This window comes from Coenobita brevimanus, chromosome 68 (assembly GCF_032717465.1).
Source record: "Coenobita brevimanus isolate Jiangsu-jjx chromosome 68, ASM3271746v2, whole genome shotgun sequence".
NCBI lineage: Eukaryota > Metazoa > Arthropoda > Malacostraca > Decapoda > Coenobitidae > Coenobita > Coenobita brevimanus.
In genome coordinates, this window is record NC_137021.1 from 3,350,741 (window position 1) to 3,369,202 (window position 18,462).

At 43.8% G+C, this 18,462-nt stretch overlaps 1 protein-coding gene across 1 annotated transcript in view; it reads left to right on the forward strand.

The window, feature by feature from the left end:
* LOC145405809 (protein O-linked-mannose beta-1,2-N-acetylglucosaminyltransferase 1-like) overlaps positions 1-18,462 on the forward strand; it is a 45,828-nt gene that overhangs the window by 12,619 nt on the left and 14,747 nt on the right. The window contains exons 2-11 of the mRNA XM_080277047.1: positions 4,747-4,798; positions 4,911-5,130; positions 6,690-6,846; positions 7,810-7,943; positions 8,527-8,639; positions 9,738-9,951; positions 10,060-10,282; positions 12,439-12,584; positions 13,907-13,971; positions 17,703-17,876. Of these exons, the coding sequence (XP_080133173.1) occupies positions 4,747-4,798; positions 4,911-5,130; positions 6,690-6,846; positions 7,810-7,943; positions 8,527-8,639; positions 9,738-9,951; positions 10,060-10,282; positions 12,439-12,584; positions 13,907-13,971; positions 17,703-17,876 (1,498 nt within the window). The remainder of the gene's footprint in view (positions 1-4,746; positions 4,799-4,910; positions 5,131-6,689; positions 6,847-7,809; positions 7,944-8,526; positions 8,640-9,737; positions 9,952-10,059; positions 10,283-12,438; positions 12,585-13,906; positions 13,972-17,702; positions 17,877-18,462) is intronic.

Here is an 18,462-nt window from a genome sequence, read left to right on the forward strand (position 1 = left end):
GCCAGGTGAGATGCCAGACACAGCCAGCACAACCCATACACACGGGGGAAGGGATCGATTAAGTCTTCGCAACTAAAACCCTTTTGACATTAACAATATTGATCTTTCATTATTCACCATGGAGCACAAAGGAAAGGTCGAGGGGAAAAAAACAAAGAAAGAAAACTAAGCCGCTAGATACCAATATTTCTGTGTGAGGAAGGGGGAGCCACTAGAAAAGCTAACAAATAATGCTGTTTTTGTCTTCAGTATCATGTAAATAACTGATGTTCACGCAGCCAGCACTTTATAACTTATTCCCGACGTAAAGTCTTCGATGGTGAACAGTTTATCTTCTTAGCAGCTACGGCAACTGTCTTTGGAGCGCGTTTATGTGTGACTTTTCCTGGTGTCTTCGTAGCAAAGTGACGTGGTTGGCGAAGTAGTTTGGTGGATTATGCTGTGTTCATCCATTCCTGTTAAATGCGCTGGAACAGCCAAGGCAGGTAAGATATGCTACAGCTTGTTCCTTACTGGTAATGTGATGCGTTTCATATTGGCATTTCTAATAATTACTGAAGCTATCGGCGTTTTGTTTACTTCACTGCCCTTAAGGCATTCGTTGCTTTTAATCAATGTAACGTTACCTTAGAAACTGCAAGCGTGTCGTGACACAGAAAATTGGGTTAGTTACTTTTCTAAACCGGCTGGCTTCAAAATATGCATAAGAAAGCATATTACGTTACTGGTTATGCTCTATATAAAAGTGAAATGAACCGTTCACATTACACACACACACACACACACACAGACACACACACACACAGCATGCTGGTACTTCCAGCATTTAATATTCTAAGTCTAGCCAACCTCCCTCCTCCCTCTCATTCATTTTAACAACTGGATCGTTCCCTTACTCATTCACTTTTACTTCTGAAAAAGTCCCCCTCATTCATTTTAATTTGCTAATAGTTTCCTCCCTCATTTACAGGTGATAGGTGATAAGAAGTATACAATAATGACAATAATTCTTCCACCGTTCTGGGTAACACTACCACCACCACTACCACCACCAGCAACACCACCTACTACTACTACTACTACTACGGTAACTCTGCACATCTAACACACCATATTCCATCCTTTCAGTGTACACCACAGCTACAGTTCGTCCAGCTTAACGCTCCCATAACTGGGACAACTCTATAGCATTCTCTTCCGGCTAACGCCAGACGATTTTGTTCAGTTGAATGATTCCCACGAGGTGTTAATACTGTCACCATTAGCCCTTTCACGATCGGGGTAATTCAGTGTTTTATTCCAACTAAGGCCAGACGATTTTACTCAGCTGGGTGTGCCACAGGAGCCTGTATGTTGGTTTGCAGATATTTTCGTCCTTCAATGGCAAAACAAGACAATAGATACTACAGCCTCACGTTCTCTCCAAAGCACTTACTCATGACTAGCATTATTTTCTTCTACTATTTCCTGTTACAGTTGAGCATTAACGATGGGGGGATGGAATTTTTTAGGCCAAGTTAAAGTTCGTGGGGTACAACCCCTTTGTCTTCCCCGGTTTCTCTTCCTCCAAACTCCTTGCTTCGGAAACATCGCTTTTCATTCTCTCGGTTACAGTATGTGGGAGAGTCCTATTGTCTTCCTCAGCTTCCCTTTCTCCCTTCCCTCCCTCCTCTCTAATGATGCCCTATGGGGCTTTTTGTACTGGGATGATAGTGATCCCTATAGAGTTGCGGACAACAATATCGCACCAACAATTCCTAAAATCTTACTTCCAACTTACAGTTTGATGACTTTTTTTTTTTCTTTGGCTACCGACAGACAGATACAGAGATGGACAGACAGCTAGACAGACTGATAAACAGAAACAGAGATCTCACGCACACACACACACACACACACACACACACACACACACACACACACACACACACACACAAAGGACTTCATTACCTGATGCTCTATTCTGAAAGGGGAACAAAAAAAAATATATATATATACATGTGGGTCCTTACTAACGATCTCTCCTCCCAGCAACACACCGTCCTCATTATCCAAACTCCCCTACCACGTATTTCCGTATTCTTGGGCTACCCTCCCCTTTTTCTCCCGCCTCCTCACTAGCACACATATTCAGTTTCTCACGCTTCGCCCTCCCCACATGCCCTGAACACCACAAAATATTTCTCTACGTTTAACCCCATCAAGCTGGTGACGTACTTTTTAACATATTCTTCCCATTCCCTTGCAATGTTAATTCGCTGAGGACTTTTTTTTTTTTTTACTGGAAGGGTTAAATATACCTTTAATTATGCCCTTCACTACACCAGATCCATCTTGAGCTGAATCTACTGGTGATAAAAGGAATATAATATAATAACACGTCATACGCTACTCCTCTACCAATCTTTCCGTGTTCTAATCCTACTCATTCTTCCTTCTCACCATCACACACATACACATTTACAATCAGTCAGTCAGTCAGTCTTGTTCACCCTCTCCACATGCTCTGACCATCACATATTTGTCTTATATCTAACACAAACCTTACTATACTCACACACTATGCTTTTCGTCATCTTTATTTCCCTCCTTTTAGGCAAACCACTTCTAAACTTTCAAATACACTCATCCTCCCATCCTTCCTTCTCTCTACAGGCCCTGACCATTAAACAATATTTCCCTCAAGTATCAAGTTTAACACCACCCACATTATTATCTCCATCCTACAGTAGTCTCTCTTTCTTCTAGGTTTGCCTCTCTCTCTCTCTCTCTCTCTCTCTCTCTCTCTTTCTGTGTGTGTGTGTGTGTGTGTGTGTGTGTGTGTGTGTGTGTGTGTGTGTGTGTGTGTGTGTGTGTGTTAGATGAGTTTAGTAACAATGGGGCCTTTTGTGTTCTTTCAAGGTACCTCATTATAATCGAATTGATGAGATAGTATGGAAAAAACAAAATGAAATGAGAGAGAGAGAGAGAGAGAGAGAGAGAGAGAGAGAGAGAGAGAGAGAGAGAGAGGAAAGAAAATAATGGAAGAGGAAGAAGGAAGTGTGAAATAAAATGGAAAAGTCACCACATTTAATCCTCTCTCACCTTGCTTCCTCTTCCAATCAACTCTCTCTCTCTCTCTCTCTCTCCATAATTCACTCTTCGTTATGTCATACTTCGTTCTTCATTTATACCATCTTTCATTATGCTAACAAGTATAATATATCGTATGAATATGGGTGGTCAGTAGGTAGATATGCATCGAGGCACCAAACTTCTTAAAGAGATTTCATCACTGACAGCAGCATGTGGGAAGGCAGATAATTAAACAGACAGACAGATGTACATAGATTGATACCGGGTAGCTATATAGTCACGCTATTGATAGATGAGATAAACAGACAGGTAGACAGATGACAGATACAGGGAAAATAGAGAAAAACAGATAGAGAGACAAACCGATAGCAAAAATGATATACCGCAGCGTAATTTACTGACAAGCTGATACAGAGACTGCCTTTTTCTGCAATTATTCTTCATTTCTCTCAAAATCTTCCCACTGTCTTCGTCTGTTTTCCCAGCCGGCTAATTGACAAGAGAATCCGCTCCAGAAGTTGCCCCAACCATGAGCACTGAGAGGATTGTTCGAGACACTTCATCAGCCCACTCAGAAATAGCTGTCAGACCGCACCACGGAAAACACTTACATTTAAGGTTCTGTTTTGCCCGTGTTCTTCATTCCTCTCTCTCTCTCTCTCTCTCTCTCTCTCTCTCTCTCTCTCTCTCTCTCTCTCTCTCTCTCTCTCATTTAACTTTCGCCATACCAGACCACCTAAAACACTCATTCCCTGTGCATATCCGTGATGTTTTATACAAAGTCGTAGCAAAATTTCAGTGGCAGGGAAAATAGTCTGATACAGTTTTCATAGATGATGATGATGATATAATAATAATAATAATAATAATAATAATAAACAAGGATGTCAAAAATGAGTACCTGGTATTTAACTCTGTAAGCACACCCTCCCCAACCCCTCCCTCGAATTTTTCCCGTCGACAGAGCTAGACATTTTTTGTAGCTCCACTAATCACGTGAAAATGTACACTTCCTCACTATGCGGGAGTTCTATTAAACATACTTAAGGTGCAGGAAAGGGATGCTTCCATGTGGTTGCACTAAAACATCCGGTTGGCTCTGCTGCCCAGTTAGGTTTACAACGTTCCTCGATTCTCTCCCTATCCCCCTAAGAATTGCGGACTGCATGAGAGGGGCAACTTCAGCCTGTAGTCTAATGGATTCACATTCATACAAACCTAAAGAAACGACATAAAACAATTACAACAAATTCATTATCACTTACCTTCCTCAAATTCCATCCTTCTTTATTTGAATCTTTCTTGTCGCCATCCTTTGATAAAAAAAAAAAAAAATCAGGATGACGATATCGAGTTTTCAGTTGTCATTCAATGGTCCGTGATGCCCATCCACTCCACTACTTTTTAATTCACCAAATTCATGTTCTTTGTCATCCCTTCTTTTTTATTTTCCTGCTATTAAAGTCACTCGTGATCTGTTGCATCATCTTGCACTGTTCCGATGGTGGGGTGCAGTTTGCTTAATGAACCTCTCTCCTCATGATACAGTTGGGATGAGAGTGTGAGAGTGGGCAGAGTGTGATGAAGTACTCTTGTCGCTTGTTAATGAATCCTACCTCACCCCTTATGTACTGGCCAGCATTATACTAGCTATAACACCTCCCCTTTCAGAATGTATCACCTGCTCTTCCGTGGCTGGGGGTCACGATGTGGGTGTGGCAAGGTGTGGAGTACCTGTGTCACTTTTTTTTCTTTTTTTTCTGATTCCAACCTCATATCCTATCTTAGGTGAGAAAATTATCAGGACCAACTTATGATAACACATACCTATACAGGATGTGTCAGCTGCTCATCCATCGCTGGTGGGCGATGGTTGGGGTGGTGGTGTGGGCGTGGGCACGCAGCGGTGGGGGAGTACCCGTGCCCCTGACCGTCACCCTGGCAGTTGGGGGCAGGAGGGTCAAGCTGGGGGTCGAGGAGGCTGCTGTGGATGACCTCGGGCTGACCATTGCTGACCTGGAAGAAGGGAGAGTGCTGACGGACGGTAAAGGCAAGGTGAGGGCATTGAGGTTATGAGTGGTGCATTTTTATCTGACGGAACGAGATCAAATATTTAAGGATGCATGAAATTTGACGAGCCTTATGAATGAAGTAAAAATGAGTCTCTGGTTTACAATCAAATCAGCACTTCCATCTGACTACACCTGGAGACCAACGTTAGGAACGTTCACCAAGTTAGAACAAACACAGTAAAACTGGGAAGTAAGGTTGTTTGGATGGCAAGAAAGGGCAAGAGGAAGGGATTGGGATGATTGTCGAGGAAGTGTGAGTGATAATAATTAATGATAAAGACCAGGTGAAGGGACTAGGGGTAGAAGTATGACAAGTGGGGAGTGACAGTTGTGATGGTGGTAGTATATTGTGGCTGCGGTTGATTAGTTGTAAAAACGATTGGAAAGGTGGTAGGAAAGTTAGCAGTGGCATCGGTATTGGGTAGGGTAATGCTGAAGGGGTGCTCTCTCTCCCTCTCTCTCTCTCTCTCTCTCTCTCTCGTCATGTCAAATAAAACATACACACACACATTTATATACAAGCCATAAATGAAATTGTAATCCCACGCCAGCAATAAAACGCAACTTACCACTAACCCAAGTGCAGGGTTATTGCCACGAGAAGCATAGCAGTGAATTACAAGCCAGGGCCTGGATTCTCTCTCTCTCTCTCTCTCTCTCTCTCTCTCTCTCTCTCTCTCTCTCTCACACACACACACACACACACACACACACACACACACACACACACACACACACACACACACACACACACACACACACACAGAAATACTAAAGGTAATAACTATAGCATATCATTGGTACATTTTTCAAGTTAAATGAGCCAAAACCATTCACATCAATAGGTCTATACACGAGTAATAGACTGCCTTCCAGTGTGGCGGACAACAGAATTAACAGTCAAACATATTCTTTACAAATTATCCTGTTCCTTGCTGAATAATACCTGGACAAATAAATTACGTTCTCTCCCATCCAGGTCGCAGAGGAAACATTAACAGCGCAACAAGGTAATGCACTTAGTAAGATTGCCTCTAGCCCTTACAGCCTGGGAACATCTTACCTAAAATATAATCGCCTCTATAATCGACAGCCGTTCGTCAAAATACCATATACACCTTTAACTTTTTCCCTCTATATATATTTAACTTGTCCCTCATTCAGATCAGGGAGGATAAAGCAACAGCGCAGCACCATTATGCACTGAGACTGTTTATAACCCAAAAGTCAAGTAAGGTTACAAGATGAACTTTGAAAATACTATACTCTCACGTTTTAGCCAAAATACGATTCCTGATGCCTTATGTTCCACTTGCCCTTCCTTGTAAAATACATAGCAATTTTTCTCGGGTGTATGGTAATTCCTCTCACTTTTTCCTGGCGGCTTTGAATGGAAGGATGGGGAGTTTTCTTGGTTTGCTATCCTTAAGATGTAGAATCGATACCGCAAGAGGTCCAGAAAATATTGCAAAACTGCCTCAAAAACAACAATAACCCGCTGTTTGCCCCCCTTTTTTAACTCCTTTGTACCTTCACCCGTAGATAAGTGAGGTGGTGCTAACAGACGGCCGCCACATCCCCTTCGAAGTGGAATTGAAACCCATCGTGGAGAATATGTTTGCTCTGAGGACGGTGGACGGTGAGGACTGGCTCTTCTCCCGGGATAACTATACTAACTCCTCCCTCGCTGACATAAAAGGTGAGATGTGCAGGTAATTCTGATAAGCAAATCCTCCTCGCTGACATAAAAGGTGAGATATGCTGGTAATTATGATAAACAAACCCTAACCCTTAATTAAACTCCGACAGACTAGGGTTCTGAAAAGGTTAGTAGTGGCTCTTCTGATGGAATAACTCTAATTCCTCCTTCTCAAACATAAGGGAAGCATTGCTAAATCAAGATTTTGAAAGGCTACGAGTGGTTCCTTCGAAGGGATAACTATACTAATTCCTCTTTACAAAACATCAAGGATGAGCTGTGCGAGAATTCATGAGCATTTAATTCTGAATTCTTAGATACATCTGGCATTTTGAAAAGCATGGGGTTGCCTCCTCTCCAGGGGCAACTACACCAATTCCTCCCTCGCACAGTCAGTCGTGTTGGCAATACATTATATAAACTGAAATGTAGTCTAATCGAACAATTCTCTATTCTTACATGCATTTCTAGCTTAGGGGCTTGCCTACTTCCTCATATTCAGTTTTAGTAGTACAAACGTAAGCTTCATACTCTTCCACATACCAAAATGAATGTAAGAAAATATAATGGTTGCTACCGACCTCTCCTCTGTACTTGGCAATGCAGTTTATGATGCGACAGAGGACATTCAGACATGCTAAATCACCACAAGCTACTGCAGTGTTGTACAGCTCTACAATTTAGCACCGCCTTCCTTCACTCGGCTGGAATTATGGATTATTATAATGGGGAAGGTGTTTTGAACGGTATTCCTACTAGCTTCAATGTGTGTGTGTGTGTGTGTGTGTGTGTGTGTGTGTGTGTGTGTGTGTGTGTGTGTGTGTGTGTGTGTGTGTGTGTGTGTGTGTGTGTGTGTGTGTGTGTGTGTGTGTGTGTAAAAGATTAAAAAAACAATAGCGGTACCATGATGACGATGATATTATTAAAGCATCATTATTATACCCCTCCTCTCCTCTCCCTCAGACGACCCGACTCTACGCCCCATAGAGCTGGATCTGGACTGGCTCCCTCCCCCTTCCCTGCCGCCCACCACCCCCCTTCACCTGGCCATCACCTCCAACCTCACCCACACCTCCATCATCCTCGCCGGCAGGGAGGTGAGTCACACAAAAGGAGGAGTGTGTGTGTGTGTGTGTGTGTGTGTGTGTGTGTGTGTGTGTGTGTGTGTGTGTGTGTGTGTGTGTGTGTGTGTGTGTGTGTGTGTGTGTGTGTGTGTGTGTGTGTGTGTGTGTGTGTGTGTGAGAGAGAGAGAGAGAGAGAGAGAGAGAGAGTAGACTAAAGGGGCTGAAGCAGATACTTTTAAATCCATTCACTACAGCATCTCTCTCCCTTGCAGCATACTAAACTCTAGCTGTAGCAAAAAATATATCCACAAACACATCACTGCAGTAAAGCAGTTAAAACATATGGTATTAGTAGAGCAGGTATATACGATCGAAATGACTCCTTCAATCTGACAACTCTTTTCCATATTAGTCTTCCCTTTTCCGGATGACCTTACTGAGCTTAAAAGTGACTATCTAAGGCTTAAGGAATTAGATACATCCTTCATTAACTTCCCTACTGCAATTCCTTAATTTCCCTACTGCAATAAAGGCATTTCTTAAAGTGAATTAAATCGTCTTGGAAAAGCAAGAAGAAAACACATAAGACGTCATCGCGTTTCTCTCTCTCCCACAGATCCTGCATGTCGGAAGCCGCTCTCAAACTTTGTCCTCTTCCTCTTCCCCCATTTCCTCTTCCTCTTCCTCGCTTTCCTCTTTCTCTTCTGCTCATTCTTCCGCCTCATCATCATCACCACCACCCTCATCATCACCTTCGTCTTCTGCAACATCTCCTCTTTCTTCTACTTCTTTTCCTTCGTCAATTTCTGTTGCTTCTCATCTTTCCTCTTCTTCCAGTCTTCCTTCCTCTTCATTCTCTTTCAATTTTGCTGCCTCCCCCTCTTCTGATTCACCCTTTTCCTCTCGTGATATATCCTCTTCCTCAGTCACTTATTCTTCTACTCATGTTTCTTTACTCTCTTTTTCCTTTGCCTCTTTTCCTTCTTACTCTCTCCCCAGCATCTACTCTTCTTCTTCTCTCTCCTCCTCTTACTCCTTTGATTCGTCTCTTTCTGCTGTTTCCTCTTCACTTTTCAGTTCCTATATTTCCACTTCACCGTCCTTCCTTTCTTCGCACTCTTCTTTTTCCTCTTTCAATCCATTTGTCCCTTCTTTTGATCAGCCACTTTCTTCTTCACTGGCTAATACTAACGATCATTCTTCCATCTCCACTTTCTTGTACACTTCATTCTCTCCATCCTCGACCCTCTTCATCCACTCTACCTCCTCCTCCTCCTCCTCCTTCCCTCTTCTCCACCCTTCTCCCTCTCCCTCCTCCTCTTCTCTCCATCTTTCTCCCTCCTTCTACCCACAACCCGACCCTTTAAACACATCCTTCCCCTCCTCTCTATCCCCCTCCACACCTAGTTCCCCTATCTTCCCCACTTTGTCAAGTTCATTCTCCATTACCCCTTCCACTTACCTCCCCCCTTCTTCCTCCCTCTCTTCCTCCACATCTTTCACTTCTCCCCTCTCCTCTAAATTTTCTCTTTCTCCTACTGCTTCTCACACTTCATTCTCCTCTTTTCCTGCTTCCTCCTCTTCCCACCCATCTCCTTATCCTTCTTCTCCCTCTTCATCCCTTTCCTCTGCCTCGTACCCTACTTCCTCTTACTCCCATTTCTCATCATCTCTCTCAACCCCTCAATTCTCCTTAAACTCCTCCACCTCTTTCTCTTCTTTCTCCACTTCTCAATTCCAATCCTCTTCTCACCCTTCCTCACCATACCACCCTATATCCTCCTCTTCACCTTCCTCTTTCTCTTCACCCTTGTCTCCTTCCTCCACCTTTTCCTCCTCCTCCTCCTCCCCTACCCCGACTCCCTACGTGCCAGTGACTATCCCACCTGGCTCAGGATGTTACCTTCGCGTCCTCAACCTGCACACGGGTCAGGTCACGTTGGCTCGCTACTACAACACCCAAGCCTACCTCTCTGACCGTGACCTCATCCACGACCTTGCGGGCTTGAGGGAAGGCCGGCTAGTTATTTTGGTCTCTCATGTGAGTAGATGCATGGATGGCTGAACAGGGAGGTGGTGGTGGTGGTGGTAATATCCTTAAGCTTTGTAATATCCTCTTTCTTATGTTACATCTCGACCTCTTCCTCAGCATGACACCTCTGGCCGACTAAGTGACCAAGCACGTGAACAACTGCACACCCTGGGCTCGTGGGCGGCACCGCACCTCAAGTTCCGAGATGCATGGGCGTGGGTGTGGGTGGTGGGCCGCGCTGGGATGGGTGGGGAGGCGCTAGTCACCAACCCCAATGGTATTTTCTCACTCCCCTCCACCCTGGCTTTCCACCTCACACTCCCTCCTCTGGATCCTCAAGGTATGGATGAGATTATTTTATTTTCACTACTCCTCTTTACCCTTTATTCTTCCTTCTTACTCTCCAGCTGTTTTTTTTTCTCTCTCTATTTTCTTCCTCTTTGGCTGTTTTTTTTTCTCTTTTCTACATTCTCTTCTTACTTTTTTCTCCTCCTTCCTACTCCTCTTCCTCTCTGGCTGTTCTTTTCTACTAGATCCTATTACTTTTTCATCTACCTTCCCCCCCCCTCCAGCCCGAATGGTATTTCCCACTCCCATCCACTCTCGCTCTCCATCCCACCCTCCTGCACCTACACCCTCAGGGCAGGATACTGACAACTGTTTCACTGGGAAGGCAATTGATAGTTTTCTCTCCCATGCTTTTAATTCCTTGGTTTCTCTATCTCATTTCATTCCATTTTACGAGGAAAAAAAGGTCACGACGACGACGACGACGACGACGACGATAATGACGTCAAAGATGACGATGGCACTGATGATGATGATGATGATTTTACTTCCTCACTTAAGTGTTGATACCGGTACTCTTATTCCTCCCTCTTCTCGTTCCCTTCCTCTTCCCCTCAGGCAGTTCTCTCTTCTACACCTTCTACAACTCACTCCTCTTTAGCTCCCAACTCCACTGACCTTTTTTATTTTACATCTCTCTTTCTGTTCTGTTCTTTAATGTCACATCTTTTCTCCCCTTCTTCCTTTTCTGTTCTTCGTCATCCTTTTCCATTATTTTTTTTCTCTTCCACTTCGTTTCTTCCATATCGCGTCTTTTTTCTTGATTCTTGAACTGGTTATAACATGACCAGAAAACATTACTGATAGGGTAAGCACACACACACACACACACACACACACACACACACACACACACACGTAAGTCACAAGGTATACTACTGCTTCTACTACCATAACTAATAATAATAATAATAATAATAATAATTATAATGTAGCAGCGGGTATGTACAGGCTTCAGTAACGTTACTGATTCAGGCCAAGAATATTACATTCTATAAAGGGAAGACTCTCACAGTTAAGAGGATAATTTCGTTACCTCAAAAAAGCAGCAGTGTATAAGCTGCTATAATGGTGTCCTTCATTCTTCACTAACTACCCCGTCAAATCATAAGCCCTTTCACGGAGGGTGAAAAACACTCTCAACCCCCTCCCCCCCACCTCCTTACCTCCAGTCCCCCTACCTCTTATTTACCCCCAACTCCCCTCCCTCTTCACCATCATACCTCCTTTCTCCCTTCATCCCCCCCCTACCCTTCTTACCTCCAAAACTCCCTCCCCTTCAACTTCTTACCTCCATTCCCCTCCCCCTTTCTACCTCCAGCCTCCCCTCCCCCCCACTATCTTACCTCCATCCAACTTACCTTCCCCCTTATTATCTCCATCCAGGTTTGTCAAAATAGTGGTTTTAAAAATTACTCTGGCAGGAAATTAAATTTTTACTCTACATCTGGCTGGTCGTTAAGGCCTGTCTTGCAGGATTATTGCTCGACTTCATATAATCTGTTGGATTTTTACCAATTTTGAGACAATCTGGCGGATTTCTAGATTTTCCATTTGACAGCATTGCCTACATCTCCCCTCCCCTCCAAAATTCTTTCCTCCATCTTACCTCAAACTTCTCATTCTCCCTCCACCTTCTGACTTCCATCCCCCTTTCTCCTCCACCTTTCTCCAGACCCCCTCCCCCACCCCATTCTTATCTATAACTTACCTCTCCACTTTCTTCCCTTCAACCCTGTCTCCTCCTCCTCCATCTTACCTACAGATTTTCCCATTACCTCCAGCCCCCTCCCGATTTTCATACCTACAGTCTACTCCCCACCCCTTCCATCCATCCCTACCTTCTTCCACCCCTTCTACCCCCTTCCATTATGTACAGCTTCTAAGGGAGGACAGGTAAACATCCTAACGACTTTAATGATGAGCACTTTACCTGCTGCCCTCATTAGCATCACCTGATGGCATCTCACCTGATTATTATTGTTCCCCTTATGCCTTCCTCCATTATTCAGTAAACTGTTTTTTGGATGCTTCTTTTGTCTAGGAATTTATATACACATTTTTATATACTTTTTTCTCTTTTTAAAGTTGTCCTGCTTCTTTGTTAACTCTCTCTCTCTCTCTCTCAACTCCACACCCCCTCCCCAGAGCGTCACTGTTCAAACTGGCCAAATGGGGAAGCATGGACAATGAGGCGCTACTTTTGCGACCACTATGATGGCTACGGTGATCTCTGCTCCTGCACTCGCCCTTACCTCACCCCCACCCCTCACACCCACCATCACCCGGCACCGGTAAGGAGAAAGAAAAAGTAACATGGATGGTGTGTATTAGCTCTGAGGTGGTGAAGAGTGAAGGTGTGTAGCATGTAAAAGAAGTGCTAGACCTCAGGAAATGGACTCTTCTATAATTTGACACACACACACACACACACACACACACACACACACACACACACACACACACACACACACACACTCTCTCACACACACACACACACACACACACTTCCTGGGTCCAATGGGTCTGTCCTACGTCGAGTAAAATCATTTGGTGCCAGTAATACTAAAATAACAACAAAGACATCAGAGTAAATGGATTAAATCTAGACATATATAGAATTATTACGGCTCTCGCAATGTTTACCTTTCATTTCACACCTGTCACACCGCAAAGGGACTGATGCAACATATTCATCAGAGAATGCACGGTCTGGGAACCATTGGATTCACATGGGCTATAACAATATATTTTTAATTAATGGTAATGAAATTTAATGAGTGAAATTTGTCACGAAGTAATAACATAAAACTGAGAGAGAGAGAGAGAGAGAGAGAGAGAGAGAGAGAGAGAGAGAGAGAGAGGAAATATAACAATTCCGAACACAGGAACCCCAAATGCATTCTATTCTCCCTTCAATCCATTTCTTCAATACAGGGTATCAAAACCACTTCCACTACCCCTAACCCTCTCTGTTGTCCCATTAATCAACATACTAAGCCCAGGCACAATCCCAGTTCTATCCCCTTCCAAACCATCACTAACCACAGCCCCAGCCCTTTCCCAACCACCCTACTGACTTCCATCCACCTAAAACCCCTAACCACTTCTTCCCTCCATAGGTATCCCTCCTAACCACTGCAACTTCCCAATTCTATCCCCCTCCTAACCACAACCACACCTTCAACCTCTTCCTAACCAACTTACTGATTTCTATCCAAGTAACACCCCTAACCACTTCTCCCCTTCTTAGCTATCCCTCCTAACCACTGCAGTAACCTCGTCTCCACCTAATACCTCCCAAACTATCTCCTACCACGCCATCTACCCCATACAACCGCCACAACTACGTGTCTCACTAACAATCTCTAACCACTAACCACCCAACTACGAATCTCACTAACAATCTCTAACCACACCAACCCCTATAAAACTTCTCCCCTTCTTAGCTATCCTTCAAAACCACTGCAACAACCTCCTTTCACCATCTAACACCTCCAAACAATCTCTAACCACGCCACCTACTCCAACAACACAACTACGTAACTCTCTAACAATCTCTAACCACACCAATCACCCCATCTATCCCAGCTAACCACCCTCTCCCTCCTGCTAGGAGTGGTGGCGCGAAAGGATAGGCTTCGTGGTGGTGGCTGGCAGTCGACCTCGCTACTTGTACAGGTCAGTCTGGGAATTGACACTGAAACCCATATAACCTATGCATGGGCACCTGGTGGACTAGTGGGTTAAGGTGCTCCAAATGTGACCGTTCAAATTCAGGGGTTGGCTAAGGTACTCACATAATACTGCTTAGGGATGTACGACTGGCCACTCTTCCATAACGCCTGGAATGAGTAACTTAACCTCGAGCCCTTACGCTTTCGACACAAAGGGAAAGTACAAGTCTGGATGCTGGACAGGTTACTCATCACTGGCATTACTACAGCTGTTATAATTATCATACAAATATTCTCATACCAGAGTTAAAGCTGTACTGCCCATTACTTAACATATGACACGATAGTACTTAATAAAAGTTTTTTTTACCAACCTTAAGCTCTCAAAAGGAATTGTTAATATTCTTTTCATTATCGCATTACATAAATCAGCAACGAATCCCCTTTGTCTTGTGGTCTGCCTATTAAGTTTTTTTTTTTTTTTTGAGGGGGGCGTGGTGCTGTCTCATTAAGTCACTCAGCGCTCTCTCTCTCTCTCTCTCTCTCTCTGTCTCCAAAGTTTCTCCGAGTACTAAAAAAATCATATATATATATATATATATATATATATATATATATATTTTTTTTTTCACCTCCATTAAACTATCCTCCACTACCTGCTGTCTCTTTCCTTTTACCCCACTACCCGTTACCTAACTCTTTTTAACTTACCCCATTACCTGCTGCCTCTTCCCTATTTATCTGACTAATTGTTGTCTACCTATCCCAATTACCTCACTACCTGTAGCCTCCTTCCGATTCACCCACTACCTATTACTTCTTTCCCATTTACCCAATGATCTATTAACTTTCCCATTTATTGAATTATGTTACCTTACCCATAACCCAATTACCTATTATATCTTCTCCATTTACGCCATTACCTGTTAACTCTCCCCATTACCCCATTACTTATTATTTCTCCCATTCATTACTACTTATTTCCTTCCTCACTTCGCTCATTACCTATTACCTCTTTCCCTTTGACCCATTACCCATTTTATCACCCACGCACTGGCACCCTTACCTTCCAATTTAGAAAACGCGGTTGTTAATTACCGAGCACAGGTGAAGTTAATTGCTTTACCTGGGGTGGTGGGACAGGTGCGGCGGGGTGCTGGAGAGAGAGAGAGAGAGAGAGAGAGAGAGAGAGAGAGAGAGATTTTATAAGCAGTCAAAAGAAAACCAAACGACATGGAAAAGAGGGGGGAAAAAATCAGGAAACAAAAGATGATGGAAAAATGGAAGAGTGGACAATACAGAAATACATGTGGGAGAAATTAAAAAAATAAATAAATGGAGGTTAAGATAGGAGGTAAAAAAAAAAAAAAAAAAAAAAAAAAAAAAAAAGGGGGGGGGGGGGCACGAGCAGAGGCTAGGTACAAAGGAGTGAATAAGGGCATAAAGGAAAACAAACAGCAACAGTCTGCCTAGTCCTTTCGATACAATTTGCGATAGGATACTCTGTGACAACGGTATCTATTTTATGAGAGCAAACTGAGGAATTAAAGCTTTCTCCCCATACAAAATCCTATGTCCATCATTCCCAACTCTGATTATCCGACTTTCTGAGTAACCATCTCTCCTAACTCTACATTCTGATTATCCAGCACTGATTATTGGACTGATCGCCGGAATATCCAATCATCCAGCACTGATCCCCCGAATCTCCAATCACCCAGCACTGATCATCCGAATATCCAATCACCCAACTTTATGATAATCTTGCAATGACTGTCTGATGTTGAGAGGAAGTTGTGATTGGCTGGGAATACAAAGACACGTCATCATCATCATCAGTACTTATTACCACCACCACAACCATCATCATCATCATTGTCCTGAGTTACAAAGAGTCATGGGCGATAATTAGGTGTGTGCGGCAGCGTCTCTGATTGCTGCTTTGATGGGTTCGGGAAAAACTTCTGAATGAGACGTAATAAATTATATCCTTCCATCCCTATCATCTCTCTCTCTCTCTCCTCCTTCTCTTCATTTCCTTCCTCTCCTTCTCTCTTCTCTCCCTCCCTCTCTCCCTACCCATCTTGTTATTCCTCCTCAGCCTCCCTTTCCACCTCTCCTCTCTCCCTCTTCATCCACTACATCTCCTCCACTCCATTTCCCTCTCCTTTTTTCTCCTCAGCTATCTTCTTTTCTCCCTCCTTCTCTACATTCCTTCCCTTCTTTTTGTCTTCCCTCCCTCCCACTTTCCTCCTATTCCTCATCATTTTCCTTCACTTCCCCTACCTTTCCCTTCCCTTCCATGTAGGTCTCAGCTGTTTTAACCTAGCAGTGCCAGGATAGTTTTTCAGAACAAGAGTAGGAAAAAGGGCGAATGAGCTGGGTCACTGTCCACCAATCAGAATTTCCGTGCGTGGGACAGTCAAGGAATCATTTTCAACCAATCACAAGATCAGTTAATTGGAGCTGACCTACCCAAGAGTGCGTTGACTGTCGAGTAATTAAAATGCTGGGAAATGAGTACGGCATCTGGGGGTCACTTACCAAGACTAGCACGCAGTTAGTGTGAACTGAGCAGAGTGCGACCCAATTAGCATTAGCCAATCAATGAAAAGCCAATTAAATGGAAGTAATTGGACCAGCAGGCAATTATTAAGCAGTGATAGTTGACCACAGTGCGACCAAAGTAGAACTACTCAATCAAAGACAAAACAAGTATGAGGTTATTAGAGTGACAATCATTAAGCCATCACTATCTGCCAGAATGAGCCAATTAGAATGACTGACAAGGAGCTGATCAGTCTTAGCTAGTAATAAGTACATCAGTGAGCCAATCAGTGTATAGTTTGCACCATTTTCCTGTACACATACGTAACTTAACGAATGTACTGTAAAACTGGGGTCAACAAAATTACCTACTGTACATCTATCCACCTATCTATCCATCTATCTACTTACGTCAGAGTTAATCAATCACTGCAAGCCGAGTGAGAGCCATACTTTGAGCCATTCCACGTAATATGAGGCAATAAGGAGCAAGTCAGTCGGTAAATCAGAACACAAGTCGGTCAAGGTCAGGTGGACCAATCAGAGAGGATTGTGTATCGAGGCGTGATGCTAATATGACACCCTTGCCTTTCAGTGTTCAGCCCACCAATACGATGACTTACACATCTCATTCTTGCTTCTTTCCATTCTTATCTTCTTTCAGTTTGGAGAGACCCTTCAAGGCACAGGGCCGTAAAAAATCTCCACGCGCCTTCTAAGTATGATGGTCTACTTTTCTTCATTCCTGAAACCACCGAACTATTTTATACATCTTAGAGGGATGTTTCTAGTACACAGAGGGTTAAATTTTCTCTCAAGATCATACGGGGGTGCACAGTTTCGTTAGGTTACTATGAAGGCTCATGCCATGTTAGTTTGCAATGGCTAGGAACTTAGTCTGTTATGGCTGGGTTGGGCTGAGTTGCAATGGGCTAGGTAATATTAAATTTGGTTAGTCTGTTGGTTGGGTTTCAATGAGCTGAGCAGGGTTAAGTTTGATTAGTCTGCTGGTTGGGTTGTAATGGGCTGGGTACTGTCAAGTCTGGTTAGTCGGTCAGAGGTGGACAAGTCATGTTAGGTCAGGATTACTATTATATAAAAACTTATCATCCTGGGCAGAGATAATGTGGTGTTAAAATGGCTTAAAGTACAGAAATATGCCACCTTGCCCCTTTCTCTCTTCCACAGGCTAGTGCGACAACTCCTGGCTCAGCCACTGGTATCGCCTGAGCTAGTGTTGGTGAGTGTGGATTGGGGACAGGAGGAGGGGGAGAACGAGACCGTGAGGCTGTGTCGGGTGTTGGGCCTGAGGGCAGTAGTGCACGCCAGGGAGGGCACTGAGGCTGCTCCACGCATCTCAAGGTAAGACACTGGTGGGCATGAGTTAGGCAGGAATGGAGATGTAGGGGGAGGCAGACTTCAGGCAGGAAAGGAGATGCAGGGGGAGGCAGGGGTTAGGCAGGAATGGGGAAATAGAAGGGCGCAGAGGTCAGATAAGAAAGAAGACGCAGAGGGAGGCAGGGCAATGGCAACACACAGGGAAGAAATGATTGATTAAAGGAAGGCATGAATGAGGGAAGAGAGAAGACTAACAAAAATGTGCCAAGGGTAGGATGGGAAACAGGGAATAGGTAGGCATGAGTGAATGAGTAAACTGAGCAATGCAGAAGACAAGCAGGAAATGGTGGATAAAGGGAATGGGCATGAATGGATGTAGGCAAGGGATGAGTAAGAGTGTGAATTGAAGGAAGCATGGAATACACAAGAATGAAAAAACAGAAAAGCAGGGTTGAAGCTGACATGGGGAAATATATGTAGGCAAGTGGAAAGGAGGGGGAAAGAGAAGCAGGTAGAGTGGACAGGAAAGCGAAGAGGAAAACAAAAACAGAGTATGGTGGGAAATAACTGAGGAAATGTTTAGGAGAGACAGGAAAGAGGTAGACAGGGT